Here is a 19,898-nt window from a genome sequence, read left to right on the forward strand (position 1 = left end):
GTAAGGCGGAAGGGGGGCAGAGACCATGTATATAGTCGACAATGTACTCCGGACAGGGACGACAATGGGAATGGCATGATGATAGCTAGCAGTATCTCTTCGGTGACACGAGAGACCGAAAGCCAGCACCCAGAGTCTTGACGACGTTCCCAAATCAAAACGATAAAGACAAAAAAAAGAAGAAGAAGAAGAAGAAGAAAAAGCCATGCGCTCCTCCGTCGCCCTCGTCGTCGCCGCCGCCGCCGCCCTCACGGCCGCGACGCCGTACCAGTGCCCGCCGCTCGGCCCCGTCCTTCCCAAGGCCGAGAACCCGAGCACGCACCCCGCTGTCCAGGCTGCCGTGTCCGCCTTCATTGCGGGGCTTGAGGCCGAGACAGCGACGTTCACCGCATCCGCCGTGTCCATCGGCGTCAAGTCGTCGGTCGAGGAGGGTCCACTGGTGGACTTCCATTTCACGCCGCCTGAGCGGGACCCTCGGGGCGCCGGCGTCGTGGACGCGCACACGGTGTACCGGCTCGCGAGCGTGACCAAGGTGTTCCCCGTGCTGGCGGCGCTGCAGAACTCGGACCTCATCGGGTGGGAGGACTCGGTGGCCAAATTCATCCCGGAGCTGAGGGACGCGCCGAAGGGCGAGCTGGATTATGTTGATTGGGAGGACGTCACGGTCGAAGCTGCGGCCGTGCATATCGGCGGTGTTGCGGCCGAGAGTAAGACATACGCTTCCTGGTACCTGGGTCGTCGAGAAGAGGAGTGGGAAGGGGGAGGGAGTCGAGAGAAAGGGAAATTGTGTGCTGACGTGGTTGATAGTGATGACGGACGGCGCGGCGTATCCCGGGGATTGGGAGGCCATCGGGCTGCCCCCCGTGGCCGAGGAGGACAAGCCGAAGTGCGGCGGTTTCCTGGGTCTGCCAGCTTGCACGAGAGAAGGTGGGCTGGCCTTATATGGGCAGAATCCCAAACGAAGAGAGTCCCGAGTCGACTGACATGTCTGGCAGAGTTCCTGGACGCGCTTAAGAGCCGGCGGCCGCCCGTCTACCCGGCCTACCAGTCGCCCGTCTACTCGAACCTCGGCACGGCGCTCGTGGGGCTCGTCGTCGAGGGGGCCACGAATAAGACGCTCGAGGAGGTGCTGGCCGAGTCCGTCCTGGGCCCGGCGGGGATGGGCAACACGACGTACGGGAAGCTGCCGGAGGACCTGAGCACGCTGTTCATCCCGGCCAACGACACGTACTACGACTTTCAGCTGGGCGTCCTCGACCCGTGGGTGTCCCTCCTCGTTTCCCCCAAAGGGGTTTTTCCTTTTCCCGGTCTTCTTTCATAAACGACATTCGTTGCAGGATGAGCTGACTCGAAAACGACGCAGGTCCGGCGGCATGTACTCGACGACGGCGGACATGCTGCGGTTCGGCGACGCGATCCTCCGGAATAAGCTGCTCAGCCCGGCCAAGACGCGGCGGTGGCTCAAGCCGTCGTCCTTCACGTCGGCGCCTGGCAGCTTCGTCGGCAAGCCGTGGGAGGGCATCGCTTCGGATAACCTCACGGCGGACGGGCGGCTCGTCGAGGTGTACACCAAGGGCGGCGACCTCATCACCCACCACGCGCTCCTGGTCGTCGTGCCCGAGTACGGCATCACCATATCGGTGCTCGCGGCCGGGATCGAGGTCAGCGGCGGGCTGTACTCGTACTACATGTTCAAGATGGGCGACCTGCTGCCGCCGCTGATCCGGGCGCTGGACGAGGCGGCGCGGGACGAGGCGCGGGACCGCATCGCGGGCACGTACGCCGACGAGGCGACCAACTCGAGCCTGACCATCTCGCTCGACGGCGGCTGGGGCCTGCTGCTGTCAGACTGGCGCATGAAGGGGTTCGAGGTGATCCCGAACCTGAGTCGGTACAGCTTCCTGGGGGTCAACGTGACGGAGCTGCCGGCGGACCGGGAGCGGACGGCGAGGCTGTACCCGACGGGACTCGAGAGCGAGGGCGGAAACCGGACGGCGTGGCGGGCGCTGTTTGACACCTTCACGGCGGCGCAGCGGGACGCGGTGGACGACCTGCTTTTCTACCCCAACGCGTCGTGCGTGTCGTGGCTCTCGATGGACCGGACGACGTACGACTACAAGGGGCTGGACCACTTCGAGTTCGCGTACGGCGAGGACGGGCGGGTCGAGAGCGTGCTGCCGAAGCCGTTTGCGCTGAGCCTGCAGAGGGTTGAATGAGTAAGTGAGTGAGGCGGGGGGGCACAGGAATACCGGGAGAATGATGCTTCTGATTTCGCGTGCTATACATGTACTCGAACATAGAGTCGATAGTGAACTTTTGTTTTCTTGGCTTTTGCTAGGTATCTACGGTGATGATCTTGAGAGGAAGACCTGGCCGGACGAGCAATGCATGCACTTTGCAGTTGCTGCCCGTCGACCACGAAATAGATTGTGTTAAATACGGTTGACTCCTCTGATTTTCAGTCTCTAGGGTTGTCAGCCATGCTCTTTTGAGAGAGGGCCGCACTGCTAGATGCCTACGATGCCCCTCTCTATCTTTCTCTCTCACTCTCCATCTATTCCTTAAAGTGACTCTGGCCAGCTTCGTATGAATCACAAGCTGTGCTATCGACCGCAGTCACACGCCAAAACCGTCCGTGGCCAAGGCCCCCCCCCCCCCTCCATCATCCATCGGGCATTCAACTCAAAAGCTTAAAGAAAAACAACCCTCGCCGCTAGCGTCTTGGCCGAACCACGCGTCTGTGTCACTCGAAGGCCGCAGCGACCAGAGAAGATGCCGCTGTGGAAGGAGAAAATAGGGCATACCGAGATTACCTAGTCGTTACTTCGTCTTGTTGGCAAATACTCTCTCTGTACAACCCGATTCGATTCACCGATTCAGGGGCCCGGCCAGTGACGGCATTTTTCATATGTTTGTCTCCGAGAGCACACCACTCCCCCCCCCCCCCCTTCACCCCCTCAGACTTCCAGGGTTTCTTTCAGCTGTTGGTTGCTACGTACTACGCTCCAACCCCAACCAGGACTCACCACACGCGCGCGCTCATCATAGTCTACATTGGGGGGGGGGGGGGGGGGGGCAGACACGTTGGCCAAGTGGGTGGGCTGAGGACAGGCAGCAGGATTAACAGTCCTGCGGCCAACACAGCCCAGTGGATGAAGGTGGACAGAACGCAGACGGTGTCACTGGTGTATGTGTGTGTGTGTCTGGCCTGGTCCAAGGGAGATGGGCCCTGTTGAGGTCATCCGGCAGCGCCAAGGATCTCTCTCTCTCTCTCTCTCTTGCACAGATCCTACACTAAGTAGATTGATTCACCATCGAACCCTTAGTACCCACTGCCCCATACTCCCAAGCTCCCAAGCCCCTGCTCCCAGTCCCCCGGTTCCCCGTGGCTGAAGGAGTCCGAACCCGAACCGCTCATCAAAGGGGACCATCACCCACCGGGAGGTAAGCTAAGCCAAGAAGAGCAGAGGCGCGCTGCGGCTGTGAAGGCTTGCGCGCGAGACGGAGAAAGAGAGAGAGAGAGAGAGAGAGACAGACGGAGGCAAACTAAGCTAATTTTGTTTCCCTCTCTCTCTCTCTCTCTTTTCTTTCACCCTCATCCCGGGTCGTCGGCCACCGAGAGACACCACTTCTTTTCCCTTCCCCCCCAAACCCTATTTTGTTTGTTTGGTTTTTGGGGTGTCTCCCCTTGCCTGCCCTCATTCTCTAGTCCCACCACGACAACACAGGTTGTGGGTATTGAAAGTTGAAGAAAGAGAGAATGCGAAGGAGAGCACGCAAGGAGACCAAGGGCCAGGAAGAGACAGGCAGGCAGGCAGAGACAACCATGGGCGCCGGCCAAGGACCCCCGACCCAACAGCGTTATGCGCATGCGCCGTACCCGCCGCAGCAGCAATACTACGCACATCCGTCGCAGCAATCGGAACCTCAGTATCAACAATCTCAGTATCAGCAGCACCAGCAGCATCCACAATATCAACAATATCAACAACCTCACCCAGCGTACCAGCAGCCACCGCAGCAGCAGCAGCAGTACTACTATCCTCCTCAGCAGCCGCAATATGCCTCGCCCCATCCAGCAGCGGCGGCGGCGACAACGCCAGGTGCACCGCAGCCCTCACCGCTTGTTGTGTCTCCCCCTCCCCAGCAGCAGCAGTTCTTCGCCGAGTTGGATGCTTCGGAACCCCCTCCGACAACCCTGAGCCAGAAACCGAACCCAACGTCGGCATCAGTATCATCGCCCTCCACCGCCACCGCCGCCACGCATGCCCAACTATCCAGCCCCAGCTCTGCCGCCGGCCCCGGTCCCGGCCCTGGTCCCGCCGTTTTCGAGATGCCTGCCGAGGCATCGCCGCCGTCCAAAGCCCAGGACCCCTCCCCCAAACCGCACGCGGCGGCCCCCGTATCCGACACAGAACATCAGGCCGGCCAGAAACCACCAGCCGTCCCCCAGGCGAACCCCTGGGGCTTCTTCCTCGACGACGGCAACGATCTCCCTGAGTGCGTCGCCCCGTCCTCCGCTCTCGCCTCCGCCTCCACCCCCGCCACTCCGGCCGAGGACGCGCTCTCGGTGAAGCCCTTGCGGATCGTCAAGACCGGCCCCGCCGACGAGAAGCTGCCAGCAGATAGCAGACCCCAGAGCGGCGTCTCGCAGGACGTCGCGCCGCAAGAGACTGGCGCGGGCGGGTCCCCCGACGCGGCGCAGCTGGCCCCGGCGCCCCTTCATATCGTACGCCCGCAATCCCCCGCCGGCCCGGCATCTCCCGTTGCCGCCGCCCCGCCCGCGTCCCAGCTCCCCTACCCCATCAATGGCCCGAGCATCCCGACCCCCGAGTCCCACCCCGGAGCCCGGATCACGCTTCCCCTCCACCCCCGGTCTGCCGCCGGCTCCCATTCCAACCCGGCGTCCCCCACGGCATTCGCCCCTTCGCCCCTCACGCCCATACAAACGGCGCCGCAGCAACAACAGCCGCAGCAGCAGCACTACCACGCTCAACACTCACAGGCATATACCCAAGCACTGCCCGTGAGCCCTGTCGTCGTCCAGGCCGGCCTACCGCCGACTCTGCCCGTGGGCTCCTACTTTCCGCAGCAACCGACATACGCCCGTCCCGAGGCGACGCAGCAGCCGGCTCAGGCCGGCGCCGTCGCCTCCTCCTCGGCACACCACAGCCCTGCGCCGTCCGTCTCAAGCACCATCCACGCAGGAGATCCTCAGACAGGCCAGACCGCCCAGGCTCAACACTCCCCGGCCCGGCTGTACGCCTCGCCGCCGCCCTCGTACACGCAGGCCGTCACCCAGACCCAGCCGGCGACCACATCATCGCCACCCGCACCGGCGCAGTTCCACCACCAACCGCCGACTCCGACCCAGCCCCTCTCCCCAACGGCAACCGGCATCTCTTCACCCATGAGTCCCCCGCCCTCGCAATACCCGTATTCCCCTTCCTGTGTGGGCGCAGACAAACTCAACCTCCATCACCACCAGGGCCCCGCGATCCCCCAACCACAGCACCCCTCCTACAACCCGCATGTCTCGCCTCCGGTCCCTCAGCCGCTCTACGTCAACGGCCCTCAGCAATACCACCCAAACGCCCCGCCCCTCCCGCCGCGGACGTCCCCGCCGACCCCCGGGGGCCAGTACGGCCACGCGGCGCCCTCACCCTCGTCCTACGGCCCTCCACCGACGCGGCCAAACTACCAAGCCCAGCCCCCTCCCCCCAAGCCCGACTCGCGGCTCTTCAGCAGCGCCACGGCGCGTAGGCTGCTCAGCAAGACGACGGAGCTCGTCGACCAGACAATCACACCGTACCTTCAGGACCACCGTTACCGCCCGCCGTACAATGCCTACCAGTACCAGTATCAGTACCCAAACAACCGGCCGCTGCCGGGATCGCAAGGGCCGCCATATTACCAGCAGGGCTACGGCCCTTCCCAACGTACGTAAAATTCTCCGCGTCGACGCGTCCGTCGGTCTATGCCTTGTTAGTCAGTCGCGGGACTGACGCCTTGTGAACAGCGACGTACGCTGCCCCGCCAGTCGCCCGGGAGAACCCCGACGTGTCCCGTACGTCCTGAGAACGGAGGGATGATTACAGATGAACAACAAACGTCTGATCTGGCGGCCAAGTGACCCCCGAAATAAGTGCTCTGGACACCGTCTTTTGCACAAAGCACTTATTTCGGGGGAGACATTCTGCCGCAACACCAGCCGCGACTGCGGAGGTCGAGTCGAGTCATGCATGTGCGAAGTAGGCATAGGCTGCAAAAGGGGCAAAGAGCCGTTCGCCGGGTACATCTAGGCGCTCAGGGCGTTGGCTGGCTCGGGGAATGAGTCAAGCTGGGTCGAGCGAGGTGCGCGCTTGAGGCATACCGCCGGCGCCAACAGTGTGTCAGTCCGACTCGAGTTTGTCCCGATGCGCTGGGCCATGAGCCGTCGGAGATGGACCTTGGATCTTGAACCTTGAGTGCCTCGTGCTCGAGGCACGTCAGTGGTACCTGTGACCCCAAGCCGTATGCGTTCTCTTCTTTGGGGCTGTAGATATTTAAACACATGCTCGTGCAGCGAAAATAATGTAGTTAATAGACATGACCAAGATCAGCACAAAGACATCTTCGACGATACCGTGAACATCTCGATCATAGGGCTATAAAGGTGGGTGACAGCAGTAGCTCACCCATGGTGTGTTAAATCCAGGGAGGAGCTGAAGTCTTCAGAATGCCATATGTCGGGCTTGTGTCTAGGTCGTCAACTGGCAATCTGATAACAAACCACACATTTGACGACCCGTCGTATCAGCATCTCACGTCCGGGCAGCAGTCGGTCCTACATGCTACTCGCGCAAATCCACGGTGTATTGACACACCGAACCCCGGAAAAGCAGGGGACAAGCCATGACGGGCATATCGACTGAAAAACAAAAGAACTTTGTTCTTCGGTGCCGTGCGGCGTGAAAGTTCATCTCAAGTTTCGGAGATGGCGGGTGTGTGATCTGTTGTCTGTAAATCGGGTGGGGAGCTCGAGTCAGTGAGTTTGCCATCGATGTTCGGCAGATGGACTGGTGGATGGCAAGATTCCTCTCTACAGTCTGACTTGCTCCGTCCTCTGGAGAAGCTTTGTGCTCTCTGGATTCGATGAATGTGAGTGAGTTCGGTAGTCCACAAATGAGACCTACCTTCACCGTCCAAATCACCACATCGTAGGTTCGTAAGACGGGACTCACATCAAAGAGACTTGCGAAGGATGAGAACGTCCATGTGTTGGCGAAGAACTTGTCAACGGCTGAGCGCGGGCCAGGGCCCCTGGCCAGTATTCTTCTGGCTCTATCTTACTGGTGATCTGGACGGAGAGCGAGGACGTTCGCAACTTTGGTTCGCAGCCCTGGAGCATAATGTGGAATGGGCCAACGTCGTTTCAAGGCCACAACCTCCGACATGGGATGCGACTCATTTGCCAGGGCCGGAAATTCGCCGATTGGATCTGACGCTTTCGAGAGGCATTCAAAGAAAGCCTGTACGGCGGCCGGGCATCTCGAAATGTAGACCCTGAATGCGTAAGTATGCCCCGGATTACTGCATTCGACACAACTCTCATGAGCGCTTCAACCGCCGACGTCTGGATCCCCCCCCCGGTATACCGACGGTCGAGAGCGGCTGTATGTGTGTGTGCGTGTTCTTCCTCCCCGTCTCCCCGGTCTCTCATCTCGCGTGTCATCTTCAGGTAAGCCTGCCGTACCAGGTTGGACAATTGTCCTGCCACCAAGTTCCAAGTTCCATGAAATGCAATCGCCGAGATCTTGTGACCTTAGCGTCCCAGTCGAAAGGCGGGAAACAGGCAACATCAGGCAACGCGCAGGCACTCGGTGAGCGCTGCGCCAAGCCCTCCCCACACCCCCCCCCGGGAGCCGATTAGAACCAAGGGGCAGGCGGGCAGGCCAGGCGGTTGCAGCGCGGTGATGCGATGGAGGGTCCCATCCGCGCCGTCCGCGGTCCAAGGCGCGGGTGGATTGGCCGAGGCGGGAAACCCGAAGGTGATCGGCAGTGGCCAGAATCTCATCGGCCTTTTGCCTTCAAGAAAATGCTCGGGTGCTGCACTGGACTGGCACGTACTCTGTCTGTACTGGTGCTCCCCGAGGAAGCTATGGATTTCTTGGCTCTGCGGGGGTCCTGGAAGCGTCGGCAACGGCTTGCATGGCGTTGGGTGAATCGCCAGCGACCCTTCTTGATTCACCTTTTATTTTTATTTTTATCATTATCATTTTGTACCAAAGCTTCTTGGAAGATCGGAATGTGGTTGAATGGTGACGAGCGCAGCTCAATGAGGTGGCCTGCCCGATGACGTTAGACATCGACATTTGCATGCCAGACTTTAGGCGCCACATCTCTGCATCTGCTACCAGAGTCTGATTGTCTCGGTGTTGGTTAATGTCGGGGCACTAGACCTAGTGTGTGTGATGTGTGTCTGTAGGTAGGCCTGCAAAAGCCAGAATAACAGGCTCTTGGAAGTGGGAGAAGGAATCCATTATTCCATCAGGCTAGGCGTCACGAAATACTAACAGACTTCAGTAGCCTGAGCATCTCGCATCCTGGTTGTCCCTAGTGGCCGAGAGACAAAGCCTAGGGGACGTCGGCTGGCTTGTGGAAGAACGAGTGGCATTTCCTGAGCCGGTGCTACGGTGACGGCGTGACCACCGACCTGAGTTCGAGACGGACGTGCGCTGCCCTTGTATCAAACGTAGCCAAGGCGCATCGTAGCGCTGACAACGGCGATGGGCTTCCAGAACACCGTGACCATCCGTTTACTGCTGTTTCTCGAACGTCCCTAATTTAGAACACCGAGTACAAGACGGATAGGCATGCCATTAGAAGTACCCCTCCAGGGTTGGAGAATGGCTTACTCAGAACTGACAGTCCTGTGGACACACGGGGCAGAGCCGAGAGGTATTTATGTTGCCTTCTGGAGGCCGCCTCCGCCTCCCCTGTCGTTTATGGCGACGAAGCACCATGTCCATCTCGCAGCTACAGAAAAAGAGGGACCTCTCATCGTAGTCAAAGAGCTGAGGAGGGAGGGGCACGGCGATGTCTCGAGCAGCGTGGCCGTACTGGAGAGCAAGCCCGAATAGGATGCTTCCTCCTCTCGCATCCATCCTTTTGTAACTGCAAATTGCCTATATGTCTGTACGTGACGCATCAGCCGAGGCGGAAGACAGGGCGTCGCGGGAACAAGCGCGCTTCAATCAACAGCACGTACAACCAGGGATCGTTGCGTAGGGGTTGCTGCCCAACTCCGAGACATGCTGGCTGACCAGGGGGTGAACGGATTCGGACGCCTGAGTCGTGAGCATCGGTCAAGCAGTGAGCAAAATCCAAGTTCTGGCTCTTCCACGGACGGCCCCAAACCTCGCGTGCTGGATAATTCGCTTGGACTCTTGGGCGTCGTGGCCGGAAACTTTTGGTCATTTTAATTGAAGCAAGTCGGCTCTGGCGCGACGGGTGACGTGAGAGTCGCCAAAAAGGCTTGTGTGGGGTCTGGCCCTATTCGACAACGCTACAGGCACGCAATCCACGATGGGCGGTTGCATTGCAGGGCCTTTGCCTCTCCTTTGTGCATCGCAAGGGAGGGAGAAAGGGGAGGGGAAGAAAGCCCCCCTGTGGCCGCCCTTTGCGCCTTTGCGGGACATGCCTTACCGTTTTAAGGAGAGAGATTCAAGGAGGCTTTATCTGTACTTAGCAGTGGGATCTGATATCGCCGACGAGCAAATCCGAGAGGCTGTTGCTGCATGACGAATGTGAGCGGCACTCCGCTGGGCACGGCATGCCCCCCCCCCCCCCCCCCCCCCCCCCTGAGCCGCCGACGACTAATATGCCTTCCTACGATGTATGTACGGCGTCTATCAAAATCACTGTCTCCCTGTTGCATGCTCACGGCAGCTGCTTCAAGCCAGACGGCAGAGCCACTTTAGGCTACCTAAGCAGGCATCTCGATGTTGCTACTGTAGTGGTCTTGTCGCTCGATGGGATTGTGATCTCCTGACCGATAATGTAAAGTAGTCGTTCCCGCCATGTTTAGGCTTCGTATTCTAGTTGCGGGGAGAGGGCTAAGAGCGGTGAGGCTCTCGTTGGCTGGTGATTTAGCGCATCATGCTCTGGCGAGAGCTGCATCACCTGAGGGATTAGCAGGCGATGGTAACTGCGGCAATGTCGCATAAGGAGGGGCCGATGTTGGTCCTGGAATTACATGCCAGGTGCCGCTGGAAATTGGCACGACAATGCCGTCGGGGCCCGTAAATTGATTGGCGGCATTGAATATTGATGCCATAAACACGTCGGACAGGTCGAGTCGACAAGTCAATGAACGTCCGACTGCAAGGGCGCGGCGCGAACAGTGTCTCGCCCTTATGCGAGGGTATGTAAATTTCCGAAGGGTCGGTCGACCTGGTTGCCGTTCGCGCCCTGCGTGTACTCGGCGATTCGGTTGCGACCTGATGATGGATCGGGGCGGTGGCGACGGAGCGCCGGCCGGGAATGGTGCAAAGGTGTAGCCATGTCAATTCCTGGCAGCTGCGTTGCGGCACGCGCAGAGCCGTGTCGTAGTTGATGCGGCGATACTTGATCCTAATTGACGGGCCATTGATTGACGCGGGCTTTCCATCGTGTCTCGTGTCCATCATCTCGAGTTCCCGTCCGTCGTCCACCATGTTACTGCCAGCTCGTCCTCGGTTTCCGGATGCAGCGACTCGAGACAGGGTTCTTGGACGTTCCGGGGGCCTCGTTTGGGGGCGGTCGTAGTGGTTTTCAGGCTCTAAAATTTCCCCCTTTGGAGAAGCGGTGGAACGTTTTGCGGTGGAGCGTGGGACGGACTCGGGCTACCAAGGGACCCCCCTAGGGCGCCAACAAAAGCTGTTCCTGACAAGGTACTTCCCCGTCGTTGTCCAGTGACCCGGCGGAAGGGCGTTCGTTGCATTGATTTGGGTGGCCAGTGCGGTGTTCCAATGTCGTCGGTCGTCGGCCGTCGGGCGAGATGGGCCCCAGGTTGCTTGCTCTTGCCCAGGCCAACGATGATGACCTGGGTTGGAACTTGGGAGCTTGGTTGAGCGGTAGGGTTGGATGATTGTGTGTTGTGTTGCATGCATGTACTCTATATTGGATGTATGCCTTGAATGCTTAGTGATGCCGTACCTTGTCGTGCCTTGCCTTGCTGATGCGATACGATGGCGTACCCGGCTTGCTTTGTTCCCTAGCGGGCCACTTTGCCCCAGAGGAAGAAAACCAGCCAGGCGAAGCGAGGTGGTGTGTCGGTATAGCAAGGCTATGTTATGTAAGTTAGGTTAGACGGCCGCCCGGTTAGGGCATCTGGCGACAACCGCGGATGGAATGGCCAGTCGCAGACGGCGGTTTTGGAACCATGTCGGGAAGATGGATTTGACAAGCCAAGAAGGCTTTCCCACCCAAGAATAGAAATAATCCATGGCTTGAGGGGAAAATCCAAAAAGACGAAAAGTTCCAAAAAATAATAATAATGAAAACACTCCAACGCTAATAACGACGTGACAGGACAAGAAGGGAGGAGGGAGGAAGCGCGATGGCAGGAAGCTACGAACCACTCACTTCCTCCTTGTCCTTGCACGCTGACCCTACTACGCATTGCCTACCAATCCGCCCATCAGACAGACAGTAGGAAAAAAGTACGTGCCCGGTAGGCAAAGCAGATGTGCAAGGGCAGGTACCTGCCACCGGATATCTGACGCAAGAAGTACTTCGTCCCCCAAAGGCACTTGCCTACCTTCCTCAGGTACCTAAATCCAGTCCAGTCCAGGCCAGGCCACAGTCGTCAGTCCGCCCCAGCATCCTGTCCGCCCCAGTGGTCCGCCGCCGCCGGCCGGCTGCCCTCTCCCTCCCCTCACACACCTCACACACGCTCCCTGAGCCCTGCTCTCCTCTTCGTTCAGGTCTGCCTTTTCGCCTCCACTTTTGGGCTCCCATCCCCATTAAGGTACCCTTCGCCCTTCCTCCTCCCTCCCTCTCTCCTCCCCCTTCGCTCTTCCCTTCTTCACCCCACGATCTCTTCTCGAGCACCCCTTGACCTGCCAAAAGGCTGTTTGCCCTCCCTCCCCCAGCACATCGTCCTGTCCCGCCTGTTTGGACACGGCTTTTTTTCGTTGGGCTTGGTGAGAGTGATTAATCCATTCCGCTCTCGACTGCATCAATTACTCCCGTCTCCTCCTCCATCAACCAGTCTTCATCCGGTCGTCGTCGTTGTCGTCGTCGCCGTCCGTCTTCCCATCACCTGTCGATTCTCCCGAGAAACCCCATCCTCGCTTCGTCGACCTCTTTCGTCATCCAACCACCCACTCGACACCGCACGACCTGCCACGCAACGCAACGCGACGCAACGCTTCCGATACCATAAACTTGAACATACAAATACTCTACAGGTGAGCTCAACCTCTTTCTGCCCACTATTGCATGCTATTCTCGATATCCTGTTTGCTGTTTGCCCCGTCGCCAACCCATTGCCAACGGTCATTCCGTTCTCGGTCCACTTCGCCCACTTGGGAATGATTATCCTTTTGCTCTCTGGCTCGGCCAGCTCAAACCAACCTTGGGCTGACGGAGGCTGGGTGGGTTGCCTGGTGGATCCTGACTTTTGCCTCATTCAATCCTTCTCTCTCTCCCTCTCTAGCTCTCTTCCAAGGCCTCGACCAACTTCCCCACTCCTCAAACTGCCCATCTCTTTCCGCTTTTCAACGTCCCCGAGACCCTATCTTTTTCATCACCCCAACGTCACAACCCTCAAAGATTTCCCTCCCTTCTCACGTTTCATGCATCCTTACTGACAGAGTCGTCTCAATCAGCCAGCAGCTTCGCTGTCGACTAGCCTCTTTGTTTGTCAACCGACACCCAACTCGCCAACACGATATCTGTATCCGAAAGGAGCAGTCTAAAAACCATAAGTCAAGATGACCACAATGGTAAGTCGATGGAAACTAGGCGATCCCCCCCCCGCGGGGAGCAGGATGGAACTTTAGGCGTCGAGCGCTATCTGCTCTTTTGCGTATAATGACCCCATCTTGCTTGCCCTGATCGCCTTATCAGTCGGGTTTTGCTCACCGCTCACATCCTCAATGCAGGATCTCCGCGTCGGTAACAAGTACCGCATTGGTCGCAAGATTGGCTCCGGCTCGTTTGGTGACATCTACCTCGGCACCAACATCATCTCGGGCGAGGAGATTGCCATCAAGCTCGAGAGCGTCAAGGCCAAGCACCCCCAGCTTGAGTACGAGGCTAGGGTCTACAAGTCGCTCGCCGGCGGCGTTGGCATCCCCTTCGTCCGCTGGTTCGGCACCGAGTGCGACTACAACGCCATGGTCCTCGACCTCCTCGGCCCCAGTCTCGAGGATCTCTTCAACTTCTGCAACCGCAAGTTCTCCCTTAAGACTGTCCTGCTTCTCGCCGATCAGTTGATTTCTCGCATCGAGTATATCCATGCCAAGTCTTTCATCCACCGTGATATTAAGCCCGACAACTTCCTCATGGGTATTGGTAAGCGCGGCAACCAGGTCAACGTCATTGACTTCGGTCTGGCCAAGAAGTACCGCGACCCCAAGACGCACTTCCACATTCCTTACAGAGAGAACAAGAACCTGACGGGAACCGCCCGCTACGCCTCCATCAACACCCACTTGGGTGTCGGTATGTTATCTGCGCACCCACTCTCCGCCCGTTCCCTTTTCTCATGGCCGCTGACATGTTCGCAGAGCAATCTCGTCGTGATGACATGGAGTCCCTTGGTTATGTCATGCTCTACTTCTGCCGTGGATCCCTCCCATGGCAGGGACTGAAGGCCGCTACCAAGAAGCAGAAGTACGACCGAATCATGGAGAAGAAGATGACCACCCCGACCGAGGTCCTTTGCCGCGGCTTCCCCAATGAGTTCGCCATCTACCTCAACTACACCCGATCCCTCCGATTCGATGACAAGCCCGACTACAGCTACCTTCGCAAGATCTTCCGTGATCTCTTCGTCCGCGAGGGCTTCCAGTACGACTACGTCTTCGACTGGACCGTCTACAAGTACCAGAAGAATGCTCAGGCCATCGCCCAGGCCGCCGGAGCCACTCAGGAGGAGGACGAAAAGGCGCGGGCATCTCGCACGAATGCCGCTACTGCTGGTCAGCCGACCCCTCAGTCTGGCGCTAATAAGCCTAACGCCCTTCCCAGCTCGCGCCGCAAAGTGATTGAACGAGGATCTGGTGCTGGTGTTGACACCCCGGATACCAACCGTGCCGTCGGTGGAAGTGACAGGATGTAAGCATATTCCTCCTCCCCCTTGTTGCTTCCCCCTTGTTGCTTCCCCCTTGTTGCTTCCCCCTTCTCTTCCCCACCCACCAGCCCTGTGGCATGCCGTCGACCCCTGGCTGAAGAATACTGGCTGACAAAAGCATGCTGACCTAGTGGACGATGATCTAGTTTGCGCTCGGCTACGAAAAGCGCAGGTCCTGCACATGGTTCGAGCTCCTATCTGCCGAAGTGATCCTCGACGGCGGTAACCATGTGCATCTGTCCAACATGTTTTGAGAGTATGACCAGATCGGCTTTTACTGGCTTCATTGCTCCGTGGCATGGTTCCCAGGCATCACTATTGGTACGGGTTCTGCTCACCAGCAGGGTCTCTTTGATGATACGCCTTGCCACGCGAACCGATCGCATTCTCTTTCTTTACGCATTTCTCATCTTCGTTCTTCGACACTTTTGGGTTGATTTTGATGGATGACTCGATTCTTCATGACGGGACACCTGACCAGGGAGTTGCCCAGCAGATTTTGCTGCCGGGGCTTCTTGGGACTGGTTCCATGGCAGGAAGAACTCGAACGGCACGTCCGGTACCTCATCTTTGTGAGGCGCCGTCGTCGGGTCGCCCCGCGAGACATCCCCTACCTTACCCGAACCTGAGTGCCCTGGTTTCCTGGCCTAGCACCTCGTCGATGCGTTGGAGTTGCGTTCCACTGACGGTTTTTCCTTGTTCTATTTCTTTAACTTTCCTACTTTCTCCCCCTTCCGGTCACGCGCAGTACGATTTGATATTTACTTTTCGATGGCTTCGCACTTGGTCATTCACGCGTCGAGGCCCGCTTCTGGGGAGGTATTACTGGGGAGGGGTCGGCAAGCGGGAGAAGCCTACTGCGGGGGTTCGGGAGCTACGCGCATGGTCTGACAAGAAGCGGCTCCCATGGGGTCTCATATGACGGCACAGGCCCAGCACCACGCACACAAAGCTAATGAGGATGGATGGAGAGTGTTTTTTCATTGAACTCAGGTCTGATTCGGTTGGTTGGGAAATCGGTTCTTCGGCATTTGCACAAGGGGGTTCAGGCATGGTAGGTGACTACCATGACAGCGATCTTCGACAACCTACCAGGGGCTCTTGGGAGCGTCTTAGCAAAGTCCTACAAAGTTGAGAATCTTGACGCGGTTGCCTATGGCAAACGTGGAAAAGGATGCTCTTCTCAGGACACTTGTGCTTGGACTCTCAACACTGCGCCTTCATCATCCATAGACCGTCATCGGTCTGACAAGCTTAAACTTTTTGGTGGAGGCGGAGCACGGAAAGTTGTGGGCATGTCGACGAGCGGTGGAACCAACCAAAGCGCAGTAGCTTCTCAAATTAAACAATGTCGCGCGGTAACGATTCTGCTTGTGGCCCATAATGGTGAATTTCGTGATGTGGCGTACGCATGTGCGTGTTTGTGCTTAGTAGGGTTGGATCCTAGGCAGCATCGCCTTGCAACGATGAAGGCGAGTCCTATGTTTCCATGATCTGTCGACTGCACGGCGAACTATTGTGGGGAGCTGAGGTGGTCTACCTAGTGTAGGACTATGCTACCTATCTCGAGTGCACGGTCAAGGTGGGAAGCCTGGCCGCTGATGGGTATGCCCAATTGGCATGGTTGGTGGTTGGTATCATGAGGCTGTACGGGTCAGGTGCAGCCTTGAGCATTCCCAGACCAGCTGACTGAATGATTTAGGAAGTGTAATGCGAGACAAGTGAACCATCGGGCGAAAAAGAACGAAAAAGTATATCTCGTGGCAATATCCCACGTAGGTTGTGGTTCAGTAGACTGATTATCTGCTCTCTTTTCTGGACGATATTTTTTTACTGGCGCAACCGCATTGGCAACCAAGCTGACTGCACTATACTAATCGCGATTCTGAAGCTCACCAGGACATTTAGTTAGAGCTTGCCACCGGTTTGCCCCATCAGGTACATGACGCTTGCTCTTATTGCCTTGTTCTCTCACATACCAACTTCAGTTTCCCTATTCAAACTTCATCTTCCACCAGCGTAGTGGGGATGGGCGGCTAGGTGGTACGGTACGGTACTCTACACTAGGTACCTAGTCGGGCTAGAAGACCGACGGGCCAGGAGCCCAAAGCCACGTCTGTTTTCGCCTGCTTCCCGTCTCAACTCCTCATCACACACATATCCCGACACATGTCCCGTTTTTTTTTGTTTCTTTTCAAGATCTTCGTTGTTGTGTAGTCAATCGCCTCTATCCATCGTTCTCGGTTCTAGAAGACGGGGATGCAAGCAAGCTGACTAACAAAGGGAAGCTAAACGAATAATCGTCATCGGCCCCCGACAGCACTGAGCACTGATGGCGAAGACCCCCCTTGTTAACGTCAACTCCACCACGCCCACCGACAAGATGGCTCCCTCGACGCTCGACCTGTTCATGTTGACGTTCAACTGCGCCAAGAACTTTATCGACGTCGGTGTCTTCGCATCACACCTCAACGCCGCCTTTAAACACAATGCCACTGTGCTCCCCGAGGTTGTCGTCTTGTGAGTGCCCGCCCCCATTGCGTGATCCGTCTCGGGCCCCTTCCGTAAAGCTAACGTGCGTCGTTGTCGTTGTCGTCTAGCTCTCTGCAAGAGGTCGCCCCCTTGTCGTATTCCTTCATCGGCGGCTACTTTCTCAACCCGTACCTCGCACGTTTCGAAGAGGCCCTGAACCTTGCCGCTACCCGATACACCAGCGAACCCGACTCCAACGACGCGAGCAGCGATGCCGCCGACGATGATACGATCTCGGTCAAGCCCACCGCCCCTACCCCCGTACGGCCATACACCCTGGTGCGGACTCGCAATGTCGGTATGACCGCCATCATGCTCTTTGCACGCAACCCGGAGTCGATCCTGCGTGTGCAAGAGGCCGAGGTGGGCTTCGGTGCGGCGGAAATGGGCAACAAGGGGGCTGTAGCGCTGCGGGTCCTGTACGAAGGTGTAACAACGGACGGCGGGAAGAAGGAGACGGAGCTCACTTTTGTGGCCACCCACCTGGCCGCGATGGAGTGGAACTTGCCCCGGCGGAACGCCAACTGGGCGGCCATCATGCGTGGCCTCACGTTTGAGAACCCGGAAACCCTTCTGAAGCCCAAGAAGAACGAGCCCGGTAGTACAGCGGCACCCGCCGAGGGGAATGGGCAGACGGACGGTGCCGAAGACGAAGGAGTGCACCTCTTACACGACGAACATCATGCCGAGACTCTTGCCCTCCAGGAGCGTCTACAGGAGATCTCCGTCTTCAAGCCGAGCTCGCACCTCTTTGTCGGCGGCGACCTCAACTACCGCATCTCCACGACGAGCCCGCCGCCGATGGCGACGTTCCCCAGCCTGGACCCGGACAGCGAACACCACTACTCTCGCTTCTTCGCCCTGGATCAGCTGACGAGGGAACGCCAGGCGGGACGGACCCTGCACGGTCTCAGCGAGGCGGAGGTCAAGTTTCCGCCAACCTACAAGTACAACGTGCTGCCACTGGACGACACCCGTCTCAAGGTGGACGGCGTCGAGGACGTGCCGTGGGTATTTGCCCCTCACCGGTATCCCGGCTGGACGGACCGCATTCTGTTCCTCGATGTCCCCTCATGGACTAAAGCGGAGCCCCAGAAGATTGAGGTCAAGTCCTATGACGCCCTACCCGTGGTGCGCAGCTCGGACCACAGAGCCGTGTTTCTGAGAGCGGCGGTGCCGCTCCTGACGGAGGAAGAGCTAGCACGGCCGTCCCCCGAGGTTCCGACGGCCAACGGGGTGGACCCCCGCCTCGTGCTGCCGGTGGCCATCGACCCCGAGGCCTGGGAACGCCGGGCGGCGGCGAGACGGAAGGAGATGTTCGTCGGCTGGAGCATGTTCCTTTGGTCTACCAAACAGGGTGCGCTGTTGCTGGCCACGCTGTTGGCCGTGGGCGCAGGTGCTTGGTGGCTGAGCCAGTGAGAGCGTGACAGTGGGATAGTTTGTGACCGGTCTTTTGATACCCTTTTATATACTTGAGGGCCTTCTCGTTGCATACATGGAGGACAGATCGAGCATTGCGTGGCTTTGGAGAATCCGGACGGCGCTGGCAAGAGCAAGAGCGTAGTCATCAGTCATGGACAGACAGATGCTTCGAAAAAAAGAACTGCATGTTTTCACGATCGGTTTCCCATGAATGATTCCGGGACTTTGCTCGCTTCACCGAGGCCGTGGCCTAAACCACGGGCTGCCTCTCTCTCTCTCTCCGTCTCGCATGATTTCGCGGAAGCCTCTGTGTAAGTCGGGTAAATACCGGGGGGCATTGGGTATTATCCGAATGACACCGAGGAGCGAGTCAAGCCCGTTTCTGAGGAGAGTCGCCGATGGATGCCCGGTACACGGGTTTGACGGTTTTCGACGCAGGGATGAACCCGTACACCAAGCGGTTTCCTTTCCCTCCTTTCTATTCTCTGAGCTGTTGAACGAACCCCCCCTCCCCCCCTTTTTTTTTCCATTTTGTTTTTCGAATTCGGCCGAGGCGCGCGGCTACGTTATTTGTCCGCGTCCGCGGGTCGGAGCACCAGAACCGAATTCCCCGACGGAAAAAGGGGTTACGTAGGCCTTGCTGGACACGGGCGACACGACGAACAACGCCACGGACACACGCACAACGCTCTCAGCCGGCGGGCGGGGGAAGGGCACTCACACATGGTTTGAAGAGGTTCTTGGCGCTTCCTAGGCTCTGACATGAACGCTCAAGACTTACCTTTTTCTGAGGGGGCTTGTGAAGCAAGATGCGCTCGAGAAGGGTTGGGTTCGAGAAGCTTTTGGAAACGTCGAAGCCGCTGCCGCGCGCTCCTCTCATACCCCGTGATGCTCGATGGGACCGCGGGGCGGGGGGCAAGCCCCCCCCCCCCCCCCCCCCGACAATGAACATCTTCATCTCTTGTCATGAGAAGGGGGCTAGATCGGTCCTTTGATTTTGAATTGCCTGCCGGGGATCGGAAAGTACGGAATGGAAGAAAGAAGGGGAAAACCTGTTAAGAGACGGCGGTTCGTTGGGGGCCGAAGTGACATAACTTGTTGGGATCGATCATCTGGAAGGGGGGAACATTTGCCGCAGTCAGGCCAGGGCGCGACTCATGTAGGCCCAGGGCCAAGCTGTACCAAGCTGGCTGTGGATTGCCGATGAGGCCAAAGGTCTCAAGATGACAGAGGGGCGAGTTCTTTCCTGGGTTTTTTTTTCTTCTTCCCTCTTTCTTTATTTCGAGGTGTGCATGAGTAAGGTTTCTTAGAATCCGTAGCAGACGATCTGTAAGTAGGCATGATGGCGTGTTTGGATCTCGGCCGTGACGGGACGATGATATGACATTTGGCGGCACTTCGGAGCCGGTTGAGCAGAAGAACCATATGTCCAGCGTTCCAGCATCCGGATCTTGATTCGTCACAGCCCACTGCCGAGGTGGCCTAGATATCATGACCCGACAAAAACAGTCAAGGAGAGGAAAGAAAAATAAAACACAGCGTTAAAAGCATGTCTCCCTTTTTCTCCCCTCGCATCCGTCGGATGGTTCTTTGAGGGGGGCGTGGGTGAGAGAGAGAGAAG

The 19,898-nt window shown here is 58.0% G+C and overlaps 4 protein-coding genes across 4 annotated transcripts; all 4 read left to right on the forward strand.

The window, feature by feature from the left end:
* Positions 1-205: 205 nt before the first annotated feature.
* Positions 206-2,216, forward strand: CDEST_07861 (Putative beta-lactamase/transpeptidase; the record flags this gene model as incomplete). The annotated part of the gene is made up of 4 exons (XM_062924020.1): positions 206-707; positions 808-927; positions 996-1,260; positions 1,364-2,216. 4 exons carry the CDS (start codon positions 206-208, stop codon positions 2,214-2,216), a joined length of 1,740 nt encoding a protein of 579 aa, XP_062780071.1.
* Positions 2,217-3,607: 1,391 nt separating this feature from the next.
* Positions 3,608-6,170, forward strand: CDEST_07862 (uncharacterized protein). Its single transcript, XM_062924021.1, has one exon. The coding sequence runs from the start codon at positions 3,761-3,763 to the stop codon at positions 5,945-5,947; it is 2,187 nt and encodes a 728-aa protein (XP_062780072.1). The 5' UTR covers positions 3,608-3,760; the 3' UTR covers positions 5,948-6,170.
* Positions 6,171-12,959: 6,789 nt separating this feature from the next.
* On the forward strand, positions 12,960-14,577 carry CDEST_07863 (Putative serine/threonine-protein kinase, active; the record flags this gene model as incomplete). The annotated part of the gene is made up of 4 exons (XM_062924022.1): positions 12,960-12,971; positions 13,131-13,692; positions 13,758-14,287; positions 14,470-14,577. 4 exons carry the CDS (start codon positions 12,960-12,962, stop codon positions 14,575-14,577), a joined length of 1,212 nt encoding a protein of 403 aa, XP_062780073.1.
* Positions 14,578-16,128: 1,551 nt separating this feature from the next.
* CDEST_07864 (Putative Endonuclease/exonuclease/phosphatase superfamily, inositol 5-phosphatase) lies at positions 16,129-19,088 on the forward strand. The gene is made up of 2 exons (XM_062924023.1): positions 16,129-16,843; positions 16,924-19,088. The coding sequence occupies exons 1-2, from the start codon at positions 16,656-16,658 to the stop codon at positions 18,272-18,274; spliced, it is 1,539 nt and encodes a 512-aa protein (XP_062780074.1). The 5' UTR covers positions 16,129-16,655; the 3' UTR covers positions 18,275-19,088.
* Positions 19,089-19,898: the final 810 nt, after the last annotated feature.

The sequence above is a fragment of the Colletotrichum destructivum genome, chromosome 5, assembly GCF_034447905.1.
Source record: "Colletotrichum destructivum chromosome 5, complete sequence".
Classification (NCBI taxonomy): Eukaryota; Fungi; Ascomycota; class Sordariomycetes; order Glomerellales; family Glomerellaceae; genus Colletotrichum; species Colletotrichum destructivum.